Source organism: Malaclemys terrapin, chromosome 2 (assembly GCF_027887155.1).
Source record: "Malaclemys terrapin pileata isolate rMalTer1 chromosome 2, rMalTer1.hap1, whole genome shotgun sequence".
Taxonomy (NCBI): Eukaryota; Metazoa; Chordata; order Testudines; family Emydidae; genus Malaclemys; species Malaclemys terrapin.
The window spans coordinates 196,185,246-196,204,736 of NC_071506.1; the positions used below are offsets into that span (position 1 = coordinate 196,185,246).

Sequence of the window (19,491 nt, forward strand, 5' to 3'; positions counted from 1 at the left end):
AGCAATATGGGTAAAGAACAGATTATTGGGCATTGATAAAATATTATGTTTGCACTTTTCTAGTGTATTTTTGATACAGGCCAAGCATGATAAAGAGTCTTTACATTTTTTTTAAACAGAAGTATCACTAGGATCTGCAACATTTAAATAATATTTGTCCTTTCTACTACTGCATTAATGGAAAAAAATGACTCGCTTGGAAAAAATATGAGCCCGTCTGGTCAGTTTTGCAGTTGTGTGTGTATTAATCCACGATACTCGTAGGTTATGTTCTCACTTATTTATTTATCTATTTAGTCATTTTAAAAATTGATGCCCTGCGTGACATCTACATGTTCGGGGGGGGTTGGTTGGTTGGTTTTCCTTTTGTTTTTTCAGGTTTTACAAATAATGAATGTTGAATTTTGTTATTGGTATTTGTTGTTGTTTTTATTTGCTATTTCCTCTTGTACATCTATTTATACATATCCTGTTTTATGTGCTTTTTAATTGTTTTTATATAAAATATAATGTTTAAAAGAAAGTATCTGTCCATAGAGATGATCTTATACCCAGCACTGATTTTTGTTTGTACAGTATCATATCTGTGTCTGAGTTGAACGTAAACAGCAGCTAGATATAAAGCGAAGGGCTTTGTTGGCGTGTGTACTGCAGGAACATATGTTGTGGGTGTAGTACGCAGTGTGCTCAAGGGCACAAGAGCAGAAGAATGATGTTTCAGAGTGGATCAAAGTGTGAGTAAGGATGTGTGCATTTTTATTGAGTGAATGGTCAGAACACAGTATTCCTAAAAGCAACAATGCTGCTTTGTTTCTTTTTTTACTGGCTGAATTAATTTGTGGCAGTAGAAAGAGGATTTGATATAGAGCTCTACTAAAATATTTGAAAATCCTCTCCATTTTGTCTGGTACATTCTAAATCACATTTAAAAAAAAATCAGTAATACCTTTAAGGTCCAGTGATGCATCATTTCTAGCAAGGATCAGGTAACCATATCTAGAGAGGAGAGTGAATTCCAGCAGAGGGAGGGAAATCTTCCTTAAGCCCTTACCATCAATTTGAACACTCTGGGCTAGATTGTGGCACTAAATAACAGTCCTACACTGGGAGTGGTGCACTAAGCCCAGTCGGAGCATTGTGAAGCCTTGCACACAGTGTCTCCTATTGCTCTGGGGAAGCACACAGACAATGCACTATCTTTAAAGTGAGTGCAGTGAAAGCGCCACTCTGCATTCAGCCAGCTCCACTGGCCTGCCATGGGGGTGGGAAGAGGCTTGGTCCTGCTCTCTCCCCTTCCTTGGTCTCCTACCCTCTTCCACACAAACCTCTGTTAGCACTCAGAGCCCTGAGATGCTCCAGCATTCCCTGGTCCCAGTCTGCTCATATAGTGGCGAGACACCCATGGATTTAATGGTGCAAGATTGAATGCAAAAGCTCCCATTGTGCTTGACCCTTGTGCCCCTCCTTCCCGTAAGCTTCCATGCAGAGGCCAGAAAAGAAAAATCTTTTTTATTTTTTTCTTTTCTACATAGAAAATCATTTTTGTAAACTGAAAAGTACTTTATCATTTTACTTTTAATGTCCCGTGTGTTTTTCAAAGAGTGGGCAATGAGTGGGAGGGTCACTGAGCAGATCACAAAATACCTTCCTTGGAGTATTCTAACAGGAGTTTCAGACTATTCCCGATTTAGGGGGTAACGTCTGTATTTCTTTCCAGGGAAGATCAAAATTTCACTGCTATTCTGAAATTCAGTCAATTAAGGGTTAATTCTAAAGCTTACACTAGAGATATTTCCAAGGCAGAGCAGATGTGCAGTAGCAAACAAAGATTTTGGCTGGCAATTTTTTTGTAATTAAAAAGCTGGATTTTTTTCAAGCATTCCGTTTTGTTGTTGTTGGAATTCAGCTCATTTCAGCAGGTTTTATATAAAAGTTTAAATAAAGTTTGCATGTAATTATAATGTTGGCCTGACCCTTAAGGTTATCTCAGGAAGGGTCAGTTCACTTCTGCAGATAGAGCTAGGATTTCATCCATTATTAAAATTAACGGCAACACTCCCATCTACTTAATCTAGGGTGACCAGATGTCCCGATTTTATAGGGACAGTCCCAATTTTTGGGTCTTTTTCTTATATAGGCTCCTATTGGCCCCCCTCCTCCCCCCCGTCCCGATTTTTTACATTTGCTATCTGGTCACCCTAACTTAATCAAACCCAGATCAACTGGTCTGACTGCTCCTCTCACAGGTTTAGACTGATGTTACCTGTGCTCACTTCAGTGGAGTTACTTCTTACTTACATCAATGTAAGTGAGAAGAAATCAGACATTTTGTATATTACAGAGTGATTAAAATGGTCTAGCTAGTCTACTATGTTCTCACCAGTAATGGCCAATGGTTCAAAGGAGGGTATAAGAATCTCATTGTTACAACCTGGCACAGTACCCCTCTGTATGACCACCAGTCTGTTGCGAGTGGACTCCTAATCTGAGTCCCATGTGCTTTCAAGCCAACTGGGTTTGGACAGAATTATAGTCACTGTTTCTAGTTTTGGGTTTGTTAGGCACATTTCCAGGCTCAAACCCTTTGTCTGATCCCTTCTTGGGACATGGGGCATGGGACTGCAATGCAGCTACCCTAAACCCTGAAACCTGTGCCTCAATCCTCCCAAGCTCCCAACTACCAGTCATGTACACAAGCTCCCACAGAGCTCTGCTGAGGCTGTAGTCTCTCTGAGCTACTTGTTTAACCCCTTCAGGGACAAAGTGGCAAGAAAGCAAGGAACACAGGTTTAGCAAAGGAATTTCTTAACCAAAGTCACTTTACTCTTGAAAGCACTCAAGACTTACAGATTTTTAAAATGAAAAAAGGCCGCCTTCCCCAGTCTGATCTCAGTGTTTCAGGCTGGGTAGAGTCTTTCCTGCACATCCTGCTTAGGTGTTACACTGGCTGGCCTCTTGCACAGAGTAGCATGCTCTCTTGAACAGTGTCTCTGCCTGCTTGCCATGTGCTCCCCTAGCATGCTTCAGCCCCATCCCCCATTCATGCTAGCACCACCTGCATAGAAAAACGTTGTTCCACGGGGGTGAGCCAGGAGCTGAGAGCATTCAAAGTTGATAGCTACAGATTGCCATTTTGTTGGCTTCTCAGTGACAGTCCTTCAACAAGTTTTCAAGTGATTTTCCTGCGCAGAGCCACTATCTTAATGGGCAGAGCCGCTATCTGAATGTAATTCAATACACTGCCTTGGGACAATTTAGACACATGTTCAGCACATAATACAAAATGGAGTTCATAAGTGTATACAAAGATACTCTACTCTGTCACACTCACAATAGCCTATAAAGGACATTTCTTGTTAACTCCAGGTAGTTAGTGGCTGGTTTATGCTCTGAACATGAAGGTTTATTTTTTGTTTAAACTCTTTGAAAGCTACATTCTTACCACACCAACAAACATTATATATAGGGCCCTACCGATTTCATGGCTGTGAAAAACATGTCACAGACCATGAAATAAGCCCTTCCCCATGAAAGCTGATTTCCCCTGTGCTGCTGGGAACACCCCAGCTGGGGGCTCCGAGCTGTGAGTCCCAGCTACTCTCGGTGGGGAGATCACTTTTGGGTACCTCCACATGCTGCAGGAAGCTCTGGGGCTGGGCAACAGCCCCGGAGGTTCTTGCAGCCAGAGGAGCCTTGTGGAGGTGGGTCCCATCTCCCCCTTGCTGCTGGGAGCGCCCCAGCTGGGGGCTCCTAGCTGTGAGTCCTGGCTAGGCTAGGGAGGGACAGGACTTGTCCTTCCCATGACTGGCCACTCTCTGGCAGAGGGAGATCAGTCCCACCTCTGGGTACTTTTTGGGTTGGGACCCTCACGGTTACAACGCCGTGAAATTTTAGATGTTAACATCTGAAAATGTGAAATAGACAAATTTAAAAACCCTCTGGCCATGAAATTGATCAAAATGGACCATGAATTTGGTAGGGTCCTATTTATATAAAAGGGGAAAAAAGGTGGAAGTAAATAAAGATTTGACCCACTATTCCCTGTGTTGTGTAGAATAATATATTGTTTTTCTCCAAAATCCTAGGCATGCAAGAGGCCTCTAAGAAGCTTACAGAGTCTCTTCATGAAGTATATGAGCCCGAATGGTATGGCCGGGAAGATGTGAAAATGGTTGGAGAGGTAAGAGGTGTGAATGTGAAGAAACGTGGTTGAGAATAGATTAGTCTGAACCAAAGAATGGAAATATTAACCTTAAGTCACTGAGTTCCTCATTTACTGTACTAATGTATTGGTGCAGAATGTAATTGTAGGCCTCCTAGAGAGCATCTCATAGTAATCAGAAAACACTCCATGAACCATATTTACATCATAATGCAGCGATAGTGGACAAGTGTGTTCTTAAAATAATTATTTTTATTTTTAAAATAAAAACTTGGTTGACGTTCTAAACTATTATGCATAATGGCCTTTATTCTTGTCTGACTCACACTCGTTTAAAACCCAGGTAATTGTATTTACTTCATTAATCTGGAGTTATTCCAGATTTACCTCAGTGTACTGGAAGTGAGAGCAGACTCAGGCTCAATAACAGTTATTTGACAAGCTACTGCGAGGCATCTTATATACACGTTTATAAGATTTTGAATGTTCATGATCATCCCGTAGTATTTCATGGTAATGGTAGGACTAATTATAAGAGAAAGAATACCTGATTGCATACTGACTTTTCTCTAGCCAGAATCTGTTCTTGTTTACAGTGGTGCAAGTCTGGAGTAACTCTTCAGTGGAGTTACTCCAGATTTACAACATTGTGAGAGTAGAATATGACCCTTTTATCTTTGGACCAGGCTTTGTGGTGGTGGTGTTTTTATTGAATTTCTTTCGTTAGGGTGCAATAAATATTAGAGGCCAAATTAGGAAGCAAGTTTAAATCCCATGGAAGTCTATGGGCAAATTTTCTGATGACAAGAGGGTGTAAGTTGGTCAGAAAACTGATGTAAATTATAATCAAATGTAATTTGTACTGATATGGTATTAAGTGTGGGATCTGTATCAGGAAAAACAAACACAAACTCTCCTGTTAATAGCTTTTCCTGCTATTCTCTTCCCACCTTGCTCCCTGCCAATGGAATATAAGTAAACACACACAATGCCAAGTCAGTGTAAATTATACTACTTCACTGCTTATACCCACTTAAATGTATTGTCTGAATAACTTACATCTGACATATAACTTATATTACCATTTACATCATTGCTAATTTTGGACTTGGGGACAGAATCTTATCTCATAAACGCTATTGTAAATCCAAAGTATTACCACTGATTCCAGAAGAGTTACTCTGGATTCACCGTGTGATGGATCTGCTAAGCAGGGGACTACAACTCACATCAGTCCCGCATCCCACTGCATTTCCATTTCCCCTGGCCAGGTAAGGGGAAAGATCCTGAACCAAGAGCTGTCTGGGCTCTGCTGGGAGGCAGTAGCCACATGGCAAGAAGAGCTGCAGAGAAGCTGAATTCAGAGCAGATTTCTCAAGAACTGTATACAGAAATGCATGTGGAACAGATTGTGGCTGTTAATATTACAGCCAGGTGCAGGTTAGTGTGGTATGCATAGGAGAACAGCAGCAGCTGGGCAGGAAGCCAGTGCAGAAGGGTCTCAATGAGGGACACTGATTGAGACTAGTCTGCAAGCTCCTGTTTGCTTGAATGGAAGCTGAACTGGAGATGGCACCTCAGGCACTAGGAATGAAGAGCCCAGTCTCTCGGTTAGACTGCCCCAGGGACCTGAATAAGAACCACTATTGCAACCATTTCCTTGCCTACCAGCCCTGTAAAATACCCGTTCGCTTAGCCATGGGTCTGAGTGGTTACTGAATCCCACGAGGACTAGCACCTACAAAGCCTAGGTGCTGAAGCACCTGCAGTGCTTGCCTCTGCATCTTGATGCACCTGGCATGCCACTGGAACTTTAGGGACTTGGTGTAGTCCGGTCATGAGAAACCCCAGTAATTTACACTGGTGTCAGCAATAGGATTCCAAATGGCAAATTTGGCTGGCAGGATGTAAAAGGCAGGAGCCAGAGTGCTACTTGTTGGGTAGAAATGAACAACCCTGATGATCTAAGTTTTCCCCTGAGCTCCAATAATGGAAATAGGTAGGGAAGTGCCATGGAGAGAGGGTGATGCGAGTTGTAGTCCCCTGCTTAGCAGATCCATCGCACACTGGTGTAGATCCAAAGTATTCTCACTGATTTAAGAGGAGTTACCCTGGAGTCACAGTAGTTTACCTGAGAACACAGCCGGGTTTTGGTCTCTGTTACATACAGGAAAAATCTTCTATCTCCCTACCTGTTTGAATATGGTCTCAAACAGGGTAACACATGACACACTGTAGTTTCTACAGCTGAGTCTTTTCCAATTTAATCTGAAGTTTGGACATGATGTTATATTTATGCATTACTGGAAATACAGTTTAGGAGAATATGCTTACCTTGTCAAGTCCACAGGCAATTATTCCTAAATTGTTCCATCTAAATGACCTTGATCTTTATGTGAGGAGAGAAGGTGATTTGAGGCACTAATCATTTATTCAGCAAGTGCTTTTCAGTCCCATTAACTTTTTGAAAACCTCCAGGATTTTAATTTATCTAAAATGTGTCTCTGCAAGTTATTTTCAAATGCCAATGTACCATAATTGCTATTGCTTGCTATGATCTAATGCTTTGCTGCTTTTTACACAACTGTAATTAAATATTGTGTTAATAAATATGGATTTTTAAGTGTGATTAATGGATTATTAATGGAGTATTATTCATTAGAGTCTGCAATTATGATAGGAAATAGATTAAATAAATTCTGGCATCTTGTGTCATACTGCATTTACAATATGTCTGTCTTGTGGCACAGAATGAGTAAACAGTGTCACTAGAAAATAGCCTTCAGGACCGCTGCTTGCCCATGGATCCTGTAGGGCAGTGATTCTTGCTCTTCCCATACCAGGATCACCACAAAACTTCCTTCTTATCTAGGTGAGATCTAGGTGGGATCCCCCTCCCATTTAGAAACATGAGAAGAGCCGGGTGATTGTGACCTGCCCAGCACCTGTTCAGATCTCAAGATTGAGAAACCAAGTCCCAGGAGATTTTAAGAGCACTGATCTCTAGCAGCAGCAGCAGAACTTTGCATCTGGCATGGGATGTCACTCATTTCTCCATAGTACTCCTAATCAGTCCAGCTGCATTAACATTCTCATTGACAGGAGAATTCCAAGGAGTATGTTCTGGCAGTTCCCTCATGACTTTACATAGGAGTGAGCTAGCCCCCAGCTGATGCAAAGAATGGATGTGATGTGAAGTTGATGTGAAGAATGGGACTTTTTTTCTGTTGGAGTAGCAGTGGTTTGTATCCTGAATCCAAATTTTTTGACTTACAGATCCTTTGAGTTCTGTGAGGCAGAACTATTTATGCCAGCCATTTGCCTTCAAAATGCTCTATTAATGATAGGCAGAGAAAAACAAATATGGGGAATATATGACTTCCCCTGGTCTGGAAGAATACTCAACCAGAAAACAACTGTTAAAATAAAAAAAATAAAATAAACCCAATTTCTCCATTGTCCATACATTTTACTGAAAAATCAAAACTGAGGTTACAAATCACTCTAGTGGATGAAGGAACCACCTTTTATTCATTTTATTTTATTTTGGTTTTAGTTGTGTTTTGCTGCTCATTAGAGGAGAGGTTATGATGTACATATCAGTGAACCTATTTATAGGTGGGAAATAGAGTAACTTTGGTTTTGGGACTCCCGGCCTGCTAGAATCAGTAGTAATCCTGCAAAGCTTGGATTCATAACTTTCCAAGACTGCTACTACTTTGAAGACTGCAACATTTTTTAATTGATTACTGGAGTTAAATCTATTCTATTGTAAATTAAAACTCATATTGAAGATTTTTTATCCATTTCACAACTAAATTCTGATTTTTGCAGGAAGAACATAATAAAATTCCAGGAGAATTAAGCGTTGCAATTTACATAAGTGTTTTGCCATTTACATAAGTGTTTCCCCTAAATTTTGAGTGATTGTGAACTGTGTTTCTCTGTGTCTCATCTCTTTCTTTACAGAAATGTGATGTGCTCTGGGAAGACTTTCATCAAAAGCTGGTGGATGGATCATTGCTGACCCTGGATACATACCTGGGACAGTTTCCTGATATCAAAGTACAGTAATACATTTCTGTAGAGGGAAAAATTAAAAGGTTACCCATTACTATTGAGTCATAATCATGAGAGAAATGAAATAAAGAATATACAGAAAGCCAGCTCTCATGTGGAATGTAACACATCTAATTCTGTACGCAAATTCCATTCATAGTCTATGCCATTTTCCTGAGTGAACAAAATTAAGTATTATGCAGTAGCACCATTTGATTTTCTTAAATTAGCCTTTGTATTTCAGACTTTTATGTAGGTCTTTTCTGCTCCCACTGAAGTCAATGGCATAACTTCCACTGACTTCAGCAGTGCTGGAGCAAGGCCTTGAGACCAAAGTGTTATAGCAGAATTATTAGAATCAGAAGAGTTCTGTCATTATTCTTTTCTTGGTTAGTAACAATAATAGGGCTCAGATTTTCCTAGATATGCTAGGTGATGAATTCCTTCATCAAGTAGTAGCTGAACCGACGAGGGGGGATGCCATTTTAGATTTGATTTTGGTGAGTAGTGAGGACCTCGTTGAGGAAATGGTTGTAGGGGACAACCTTGGCTCGAGTGATCATGAGCTAATTCGGTTTACACTAAATGGAAGGATAAACAGAATTAAATCGGAGACTAGGGTTTACGATTTCAAAAGGGCTAACTTTAATAAATTAAGGCGACTGGTTAGGGAAGTGGATTGGACTAACATATTTATGGATCTAAAGGCGGATGGTGCCTAGGATTATTTCAAGTTGAAGTTGCAGGAGCTATCGGAGGCCTGTATCCCGAGAAAGGGAAAACGGTTTGTAGGCAGGAGATTTAGACCGAGCTGGATGAGCGAGCGTCTCAAAGGGGTGATTAAGAAAAAACAGAAAGCGTACAAAGAGTGGAAGAGGGGAGGGATCAGCAAGGAAACCTACCTTATTGAGGTCAGAGCATGTAGAGATGGAGTGAGAAAGGCCAAAAGCCATGTAGAGTTGGACCTTGCGAGGGGAATTAAAACCAATAGTAAGAGGTTTTATAGCCATATAAATAGGAAGAAAACAAAGAAAGAAGAAGTGGGACCGCTGAAGAGAGTAGATGGAGTGGAGATTAAGGATAATCTAGGCATGGCACAATATCTAAACGAATGTTTTGCATCGGTCTTTAATGAGGCTAATGAAGGGTTTAGGAATAGAGGCAGCGAGACAGAGGGGAATAAAGGAGGGGGGGTTGACATTACCGTATCCGAGGTAGAAGCCAAACTCGAACAGCTTAACGGGACTAAATCGGGCGGACCGGATGATCTTCATCCAAGAATATTAAAGGAACTGGCACGAGAAATTGCAAGCCCGTTAGCGATAATTTTTAATGAATCTGTAAACTCGGGGGTGGTACCATTGGACTGGAGAATAGCTAATGTGGTTCCTATTTTCAAGAAGGGGAAAAAAAGTGACCCGGGTAACTACAGGCCTGTTAGTTTAACATCTGTAATATGCAAGGTCTTGGAAAAAATTTTGAAGGAGAAAGTAGTTAAGGACCTTGAGGTCAATGGCAATTGGGACAAATTACAACATGGTTTTACAAAAGGTAGATCGTGCCAAACCAACCTGATCTCCTTCTTTGAGAAAGTAACAGATTTTTTAGATAAAGGAAATGCGGTGGATCTAATATATCTCGATTTCAGTAAAGCGTTTGATATGGTACCGCATGAGGAATTATTGGTTAAATTGGAAAAGATGGGGATCGATATGAAAATCCAGAGGTGGAGAAAGAACTGGTTAAAGAGGAGATTGCAGCGGGTCGTACTGAAAGGTGAACTGTCAGGTTGGAGGGAGGTTACCAGTGGAGTTCCTCAAGGTTCAATTTTTGGGTCCGGTTTTATTTAATCTATTTATTACTGACCTCGGAACCGAATGTAGAAGTGGGCTGATAAAGTTTGCGGATGACACAAAGTTGGGAGGTATTGCCAATTCGGAGAAGGATCGGGATATCCTACAGGGAGACTTGGATGACCTTGTAAACTGGAGTAATAGTAATAGGATGAAATTTAACAGTGAAAAGTGTAAGGTGATGCATTTAGGGATCACTAACAAGAATTTTAGTTATAAGCTGGGGACGCATCGGTTGGAAGTAACGGAGGAGGAGAAGGACCTCGGAGTCCTGGTTGATCGCAGGATGACTATGAGTCAGCAATGTGACGTGGCTGTGAAAAAAGCTAATGCAGACTTGGGATGCATTAGGCGAGGTATATCTAGTAGGGATAAGGAGGTGCTGCTTCCGTTATACAAGGCACGGGTGAGACCTCATTTGGAGTACTGTGTGCTGTTCTGGTCTCCCATGTTTAAAAAGGATGAACTCAAACTGGAACGGGTACAGAGAAGGGCCACTAGGATGATCCGAGGAATGGAAAACCTGTCGTATGAAAGGAGACTCGAGGAGCTCGGTTTGTTTACCCTAACCAAAAGAAGGCTGAGGGGGGATATGATTGCTCTCTTTAAATATATCAAAGGGATAAATACCAGGGAGGGAGAGGAATTATTTCAGCTCAGTACTAATGTGGACACGAGAACAAATGGATATAAACTGGCCATCGGGAAGTTTAGGCTTGAAATTAGACGACGGTTTCTAACCGTCAGAGGGGTGAAGTTCTGGAACAGCCTTCCAAGGGAAACAGTGGGGGCGAAAGACCTCTCTGGCTTTAAGATTAAGCTTGATTAGTTTATGGAGGGAATGGTTTGATGGGATAATGTGATTTTAGTCAATTGGTCAATAACATGCCATCGCTGGTAATTAGTATCAATGGTCAATGCGGGTCTGGCTGGAGAATCTTGCCCGCATGCTCGGGGTTCTGCTGATCGCCATATTTGGGGTCGGGAAGGAATTTTCCTCCAGGGTAGATTGGCAGAGGCCCAGGAGGTTTTTCGTCTTCCTCCGCAGCATGGGGCAGGGGTCACTTGCTGGAGGATTCTCTGCGACTTGAAGTCTTTAAATCACGATCTGGGGACTTCAACGGCTGAGTCAAGGGAAAGTGGGTGGGTCAGCTTTTGTGGCCTGCATCATGCGGGAGGTCAGACTAGATGATCATAATGGTCCTTTCTGACCTTAAAGTCTATGAGTCTATGAGATGTACCTCTGGATGTTTGAGTCACTTGTTTTCTTTGTTGAATTTGAAGCAATAAATGGTTTCTGTGATTTGATCAATCACAAAAGCTTTGTAATACATCTCAGTAGAGACTGCTATTATACAAATCACAACATACACTCCCCAAGTCCCTTTTTTTAATTCTGTCTTCCCTGTAAGGATTTCAAAGTAGCATGCACCCAAATCGTATGAAATGTCAATAATGTAAAACACTGAATCACAAAGCTTAGCACTTGAAGACAATGGGACTATTCACATGCTTAAAGTTAATCAAATGCTTAAGTGCCTTGTTGGACTGGGGCCTTGGAGCATGGCTGTGATGATCAACAGTGTAAAGTGGAGGAGTACATAATAAGTACATGACTAAAGAAGAGATGGGACTTTAAGGAAAACAACTCATTAACCCAATAGACGATGAGGAAGGAGAATGTTATAACTGGATGATACCATAAATTTTCAAAGCAATCCTGACTCACATTTAGTTGCCAGGTAGATGCCATCCTTTGGATACTTATTCCAAAGCATCAAAAAATAAATAAAGATTTCAGCTTTGTTCGGAACGGCAGAAATGTTCAATTTCTATAGACTGTGATTGGCTGAAATTTAAGGTTACCATTTTGTGGCCTTGACAGCTGAATTACACACTAAAACAGGACTCAGTTAAAGCCAGTCTAGATTGGCTACAGCTCTTGGTGGTACTTGTTAAAGGCATGTGTTCTGATATTTCAAGAAATGCTGGATTCAGCTTTGTTTTCACCATGAAATGCGATTGAGGTGATAAGGATGTCAAAATGTATTGAAATTGGGAATTGAACTGAATTTGGAGCGATCTTTGTAATCAAACATTCTGATGTGTTACCTTTATGGATACCATCAAAGCTGTAGCCAGCTTATGTTAACACCATCCATTTTAAGAGCCATAGCCAGATTGGATGGCTTCAGATACTGTGGAATTGGGTCTCAAGGTTTCACCCATGATTGACTGAGGTGCAGCCACTCGTGCCTGTGATTAATTTAGTCCTTTTGCTTCTGTTTTGCTGGTTTGAATCAGGCCTATGCTAATAGTGACTCTCAAAATTGTCATCTAAGGGCTGATCAGCGCTTATTTGAAAGGAAAGAGTGGACTCAATGATTTTCTATAAAACAGGCAGCCATATTGCAAAAATCACCACCATAACCAGCAAGTTTACTTACAGTCTCATTTGAGACACGGGGCAGATCCTCTGATATGCTGGGTCAACTTTACATCTCGCCATTGGTGCAAAGCTGCTCTGAAGTCATTTTAGCCAGCCACTAGAAGATTCCGGTAGTACTGAGGCATCCTAGTGGGGCATAGAGCCAGCTTAGTGACTTCAGCACTCCCCAGGCTGCTGACATAGGAAAAATAGCCAGGAAAAGGGGGCCAAAGCCAGAGCTTCCTTATGACGGGATGATCTTCAGCTGTGAGTAAGGGTTGAACATTCAGCCCCTGCTATAATCGACACCAGGGACTACATTAGCACTAGGACAACTTAGGGTCCTGGGTGCTCAAGGTGAGATGAAGTTCCACTCCTGTTCCTGAGCTGTGCCCAGTTCTCTTTAGCTGCAGCCTGGAATCTGGTCCACAGTATTGTAAAAGGAAATTTATATACAATATGCATTACTGTTGTGTCAGCATTTTTCCAAGGCACCTTTTTTAGTATTATGAGAGGTCCTACGATACCTACAGTAGCTTAATTGGAATTCCCATTATGTGATGTCAAAATTAAATGTATTCATTATGTATTCAAAGAAGTCATACTGAGAAGTGTGTTTTCAGCATTTTTCCTAACTCTGAAAAAAGTTAATATATATTAATCATTAAATTTACACACTGTGTAATATGAAAGGGAAGATAGTTTGTGATACCATTATAGTATAGCTTAATGCGTCCATTCACACTGCTGGAGATAAAGATGCGTCTGTTCATTCCAGTCCTGCAAACTCTCCACACACACATCTCTTGTCACGCCTTTATTTCTCAATAAATAGGTTTCATAGTAAAGTAATAAATTACCTAAATTGTCTCTTTCACCAAATGTGCTTTCAGTGTACAATATTATGATAAATAAAGTTTAGATTGCAAGTGAGAGGGTAAAGAATCAAAGACAAATTAAAGCAAATTAAATGAAAGTTCCATCTCAGATTGCTTGAATGTGTGGCAATAGTGCTGATTTTTTTTGCAGACTCGCATTGCAAAGCGAAGCAGAAAGCTAGTGGACTATGACAGTGCAAGACATCACTTGGAAGCCTTGCAGAGCTCAAAAAGAAGAGATGAAAGCAGAATTACAAAGGTAGGGTATGTCTTTAAATAATAATATTACTGGCAACAGACGTCCTGAGTTTGGGTGACATTTATTTCTGCACAGTGGATAGCATAAAGTCTGTTCTCTTCCATTTCAGAAAATGGGACTGCTCACATGCTGACGTTTAAACACGTTATGCACTCTGCTAGATCAGGGCCAGATTGCTCAGCTTCTTGCAGGAGTGAGTCCCATTTAAGTCCTATTTTGAGTTGCACTGGGATTTAAGGGATGCCTAGGCCTTGTGCTTGCCTTTTGTACAGGGATCAGTTGCACCGAGATGAGACCACCAGGAGGGGCTTCATCCTACAGCCCATAATCATATGTGTAGTTCCACTGATTTAACAGCATCTGCTCACATGAATGAGGGTTGCAGGATCTTGCCCTGGATTATTAAATTCTTCAGAATATTGTCTATCGCTCTGTAAATAAATAAGAAAAAGAGTGTAAATAGTAAAACTGAGAAAATGACGTTACAATGTGAGTTCTTTGGAAAATGCTGGTTTTCAGTTTTGTTACAAATGCAAGATTCAGCAAAGGTTCACCCAAAGGTTTAGAGAAGCTTTGAACCTCTACAGTAAAGATGGGCCAATTTATTGTTTCCATTGAAACCGCATGGAACTTGTGATTTTGCACATTTTGACACAAAAAGAGGTGACTTTTTCTTTTGGTTTTGGTTGTATTCTTTGGAACCAGAAATGCCTGAGATTCAAACCTATGCAAGCCAAACTAGACAAAAATGTTTGCAGTAGCCTTTGCAAAATGAAACTAGTGAATTTTATACGCTATAATAAACAGTAGTTTGAACTACACTCTTCTTTTGTTAATAGAAAAACTGATTTGTGCAGTTTCACTGTGTTTGGAGAATAAAAGCCAACATGTCCTTCTTTGTTATAGGCAGAAGAAGAGTTTCAAAAAGCACAGAAAGTGTTTGAAGACTTTAATATTGATTTACAAGAAGAGCTGCCATCTCTATGGTCAAGGTAAGCCAAACAACTTGCATATATAGGCTAGAATTTTCAAAGAACCTAACAAAATTAGTCTCCGAATGTCCACTGAATTTTAATGTGTGTCACAGAATGGCTGGCCCAGTACGTGAAGTAGGTCCTACTCCCCAGTGTCAGAACCAGTATCAGAACCATAATTTCTGAGCATCTCTAGCAGCTTCTTTTCTTTAAAATTGCATGGCAGTGCCTGTGTTACAAGTTACAATTTAAAAAGAACCAGAAAGAGAGAAATAGTTGTAAAATGCAGGTATTATATTTTCATTTTAGATTTAATAGGCAGGTGAACAAGAATGGCAGAGAAATGTCCCATTAGAGCGTTACATTATTTGACAAATGAGACTTGAAAAAAGGATGCGTGGGGCAGCCAGAATTTCTGTCTACTATTGTCCTCTAAACTTCTATTTAAAGTGAGATGAGTTCAGATTTTTCTGTGGTGTTCGTACTTTCAGGCACTTATCACCTCAATACATTTGTTTTACAGGCTACCAAAAGAAACAACAAACCAAACAAAAAAAACCCCAACCCTCTACACACAAAAACAAAAAGTCTACACCACACACTTTGGCATACATGTCCTTTTCATTACAGTGTGTCTGTTACCTTCTAACTAGACTAAATGGTTGATAGAATTTCCATATACATTTGAGCCTACAGTCATGGTTCAGGAAGCACATTCATTCAAAGCCCCTATTTTTTAGATACTTACTACTTTCCAGAAAAATAACCCATTGGGATGAAATTTCTCAGGCTTATTCTCAGCCCAAAGGCGATTTTTTTGTTGGTGAAAATTTGGAGAAATTGAATGTGGAATTTCCAAACAGGCAAGAAATGAAGTTTTTTATGCTCTTAGGGTTATTCAGATTTCCCTGCACTAATATAAGCCAAAGACACATTTTCAGGACGAAATAAAAAAAAAAAATCAAACAATTTCAAAAAATGTTCATACACACATAGAACAATTAATTGTTCTCACAAACGTCTTTATGCAAATACCTACATGCATGTACAATTGTGTATTTTGCATTCATAATTATTTTTTTACATATGTGTGCATATTTTGCAAGCTCTATTTAGGCATCTGTGTTTTAAAACTTACCGCTTGCCATCAACCTTTGTACATATACAGCCTGTGAAGCGATGGATGGTGGTTGGAGAATGAATCAGGTTTGTTTAGTGAATGAAGCTCATTTGTTCCAGAAGTTGGAAGGTGTAATGCAGGAAGATAAAGGACAATCTTGTAATTACGACAGTTGAACGGTGGTCTGTAGAAATGGATTCTATCCTTGTCTCTGTCACAGAGTTCCTGTGCAATCCTGTGCAAGTCACTTGAACCAAACTTTTCACAGGAGGTCACTAACTGTATGTACCTCATTTTCTGGATGCCCAATTTGACAACCTGGAGATCAGATTTGCAGAAGTGCTGACTGCAACTGAAGTCTGTGAGACTGTGTTCTGAACAAAAAAGAACCATACATTGTTAAATGCCCCCCAAAACCCCTCAGATTTTCAAATTGATCACCCAACATTTAGTGTGTGCTTTTGACATTAATGTCTCTGTGCCTTAGTTCCCCATCTGTAAAACAGAAATAATGCCACCTCATCTCACGGGGATGCTGTGAAAATATATTCATTAATGTTTGTGAAGCACTCAGGTACTATAATGTTCTCCACCATAGAAGCCCTATGTGAGATAAGATACTGCTGCACTAATCTCTAGGAGCACAGGAGTATTTGCTAATCTTGCCTGCCTCACTGTGTTACTGTAGTGAGACTTTTTTCAGAGTAACAGCCGTGTTAGTCTGTATCCGCAAAAAGAAGAACAGGAGTACTTGTGGCACCTTAGAGACTAACAAATTTATTAGAGCATAAGCTTTCGTGGACTACAGCCCACTGTAGTCCACGAAAGCTTATGCTCTAATAAATTTGTTAGTCTCTAAGGTGCCACAAGTACTCCTGTTCTTCTTTTTGTAGTGAGACTGAAAGAGCTCAGCATGGGTCTTGTGAAAAATAGACACTGCCATTTTTTTTTGCTTGGTTAAAGCCTGGATGCTTTAAACAACATATATTCTTGTTTCAGTAAGGCCAGCAACTAGATGGGTATTCCAGATTTGGGGAACATGTTTCTCATCTCTTGGATCTGAAATTACTATGATTTGAATAGGCAGCGTGGTCCAGGGTAGGGCACTGGACTCAGATCCAAGAGATCTTGGTTCTATTTTAGACTCTGCCACTGGCTTGCAGTGTAGCCTAAGGCAAGTCACTTCACTTCTGATTGCCTCGCCTTTCCCCTCCCACCCTTTGTCTTGTCTATTTAGACTGTAAATTCCAAAAGCCTGTCCTTTTTGTTCCTCTCTCTCATGCCCGAAGGCTCTTACTATGTATTTGTACAGTGCGTAGCACAGTGGGGCCCTGCTCCCATTGGTGCTCTGTAGAGGCTACTGTACTATAAATATATAATAATAATGATTCTGTACTAACATGGTAGGAGCTTATGTACAATACATAATTATCATTGTATATTGGGTACTGATTATATTAACTTCAGTGATAATGCCTACAGCACAGATTCTACCACCCTTATTCACATTGAGCATTAATTTACTCCCTAAGTATTTCCACTGACATAAATAGGACCATGTCAGGAAGAAAGTAACTCTCAGCATGAACAAGGGTGGCAGAATCTGGCCCCCAGCTGCACCACTTCAGGAATTGTTACATGATCAGTGAATCAAGATACAATTTTTTGTTTAATATTCCGTTCAATTGTTTGCTTTCCTCAGAATCATCAGAACACAATAAAGAATGTTGCTTGTTGTTTGACAGAAATGTACAGCTCATTTTCTTTCCTCTCTCTTCACCCTCCTTTTTTCCTTTCTCTCTGTCATCTTCTTTCAGACGAGTTGGCTTCTATGTGAACACTTTCAAAAATATATCCAGCCTCGAAGCCAAGTTTCACAAGGAAATAGCTTTGGTGAGTAAAACTGAATGTGCTGTGTGAATTATGCAACAAACAAATATCGCCTTTGGGAGCAGTGGAAAATATTGCAGCGATGTATCTGAGAATTTGTCCTTACTGCCTTGATCCCTGGTCACAGTGTAGTATTAACATGAGTTTTCACTACACTTCTTCGCACTGTGCCAAAGTAATGTCCCTGACATTGTCGGATTAAAATCCAACTGCAGTTGCAAAGTTAAATTCTTTCTCTTTGTTAGAATGTCCTCCCTCTCTCTTTTTCCTTCATACTGTCCTCTTATACATTATTATGGGGCAAGGTTGCTGAGCACCTTGTGCCAGCATTAATTTTAAAACTGCATCAGCTCAACAAGTGCAAGAGGCAGTGGTAGAAGCTTCCCTTTTCAAGATCTACCTCTGTGAATTCCTACACTGCCAGCAATGTATCAATATGCCCATTGTTCTCAAGCAAACAGAGTAACTTCAGTAAGACACTTATGACCGTATGCTTATATACTTCACCAAGTCAGTGCCTAAGAGCTTGTCTACACCCAAAAATCAGTTAAATTTAAAAATAGTTAAATTGGTACAATAACTGTATGCAGACCAGGGCTGTGTGTGTGTGTGTGTGAGAGAGAGAGAGTTAAAGAAATATTAGAAACTAACCAAGTTTTCAGGTAAGGGTCCAACAGTAACCTTGACTGTGCCTCACACTTGAAATCTCCAACCACTGTCCTCTTACAGGTTGGAGATCCCACCATATTCCAAAAATAAAAAAAATAGCCTGTTCTTTTGGGTATGAATTCTAGAGGTATGCACTTTAGTTGTATGCAATGATAAAACCCACACCCTTCTACAGTACTGGTACAGGGTGAGTTATGCTTCATATCTTTAGTATGTAAGGGTGGATTAAGGGCAAACCTGTGGATTGAGCCTGGTAATTAACAGCACTCTATTGTTAATAAAGTTAGTTTAAGACTGGCTCCCTTCAGAAGCTCTCCACACAAACCAAAATATGCCATAAAATTGGCCTCTTTTTCATCTAAGAAACACCCTATAGCACTTTACAAATGTCAATTAATTATTGAATCATGGAATCTCTCTCTTTTGCTTTCTCTCTCTCCCTCCTGCAGACAGCTCCCTTCTTCGTTGGCTGATTCTGTAGTCAAAGAAGTCCCCTTTCCCTCAAAAGCCTGTCCCTTTGTTCATCTCTCCTGCCCTAAGCTTCCTTTGTCTCCCTGACACACTCAGTCTGTGTTTTGTTAAAAGCTAGTACTAGTAACTTGGTTCTTTGTCCTGCTTCTGGGGAAATTCCATTCCTTCAAACCAAGGAACGCTGCAGAGAAGTTGAAGAAAACTTGTTTTCCTAGGCTTCAGACAACCCAATGTCCTACGCTATTCTCATTTGAATGGGAGCCATTCATGTTAACAACTTCTTTTATTTGTTCTGTAGCTTCATCCAGATAGGGTGTGAATATGCAAGAGTTGTCCTTGACAGCTATGGCTCACTCACTATACATTGCGGGTTAGAGTAACACATGGAATTAATAATCATATAGAGAATGAATAAATTGTACATAGACTCCCCAAATCATCACAACTTCAGTAGGCTTTGAATCAGGCCCTAAATGAACATGGCCCTATGGTATATCTGAAGAGGTCTATATTTTTTTAGAGAAGTCAGCAATTTCTAAACCAGGCTTACCATCTGCACTTTTATCTAATATTGCAACCTTTAACCTAATATCACATTTAATAGACAAGTGTTTTTCTTCTCAGCTATGCCACAAACTGTATGAGGTGATTACCAAGTTGGGAGATCAGCATGCTGACAAGGCCTTTACCATCCAAGGAGCACCCAGGTAATACGTTGTTTATGAAAT

At 40.4% G+C, this 19,491-nt stretch overlaps 1 protein-coding gene across 2 annotated transcripts in view; it reads left to right on the forward strand.

The window, feature by feature from the left end:
* Nucleotides 1–19,491, forward strand: part of AMPH (amphiphysin) — a 185,228-nt gene that overhangs the window by 104,068 nt on the left and 61,669 nt on the right. For both annotated transcript variants that reach the window (XM_054020662.1, XM_054020663.1), the window contains exons 4-9: nucleotides 4,086–4,180; nucleotides 8,132–8,227; nucleotides 13,532–13,639; nucleotides 14,546–14,631; nucleotides 17,551–17,626; nucleotides 19,388–19,470. In XM_054020662.1, coding sequence (XP_053876637.1) covers nucleotides 4,086–4,180; nucleotides 8,132–8,227; nucleotides 13,532–13,639; nucleotides 14,546–14,631; nucleotides 17,551–17,626; nucleotides 19,388–19,470 — 544 coding nt within the window. The remainder of the gene's footprint in view (nucleotides 1–4,085; nucleotides 4,181–8,131; nucleotides 8,228–13,531; nucleotides 13,640–14,545; nucleotides 14,632–17,550; nucleotides 17,627–19,387; nucleotides 19,471–19,491) is intronic.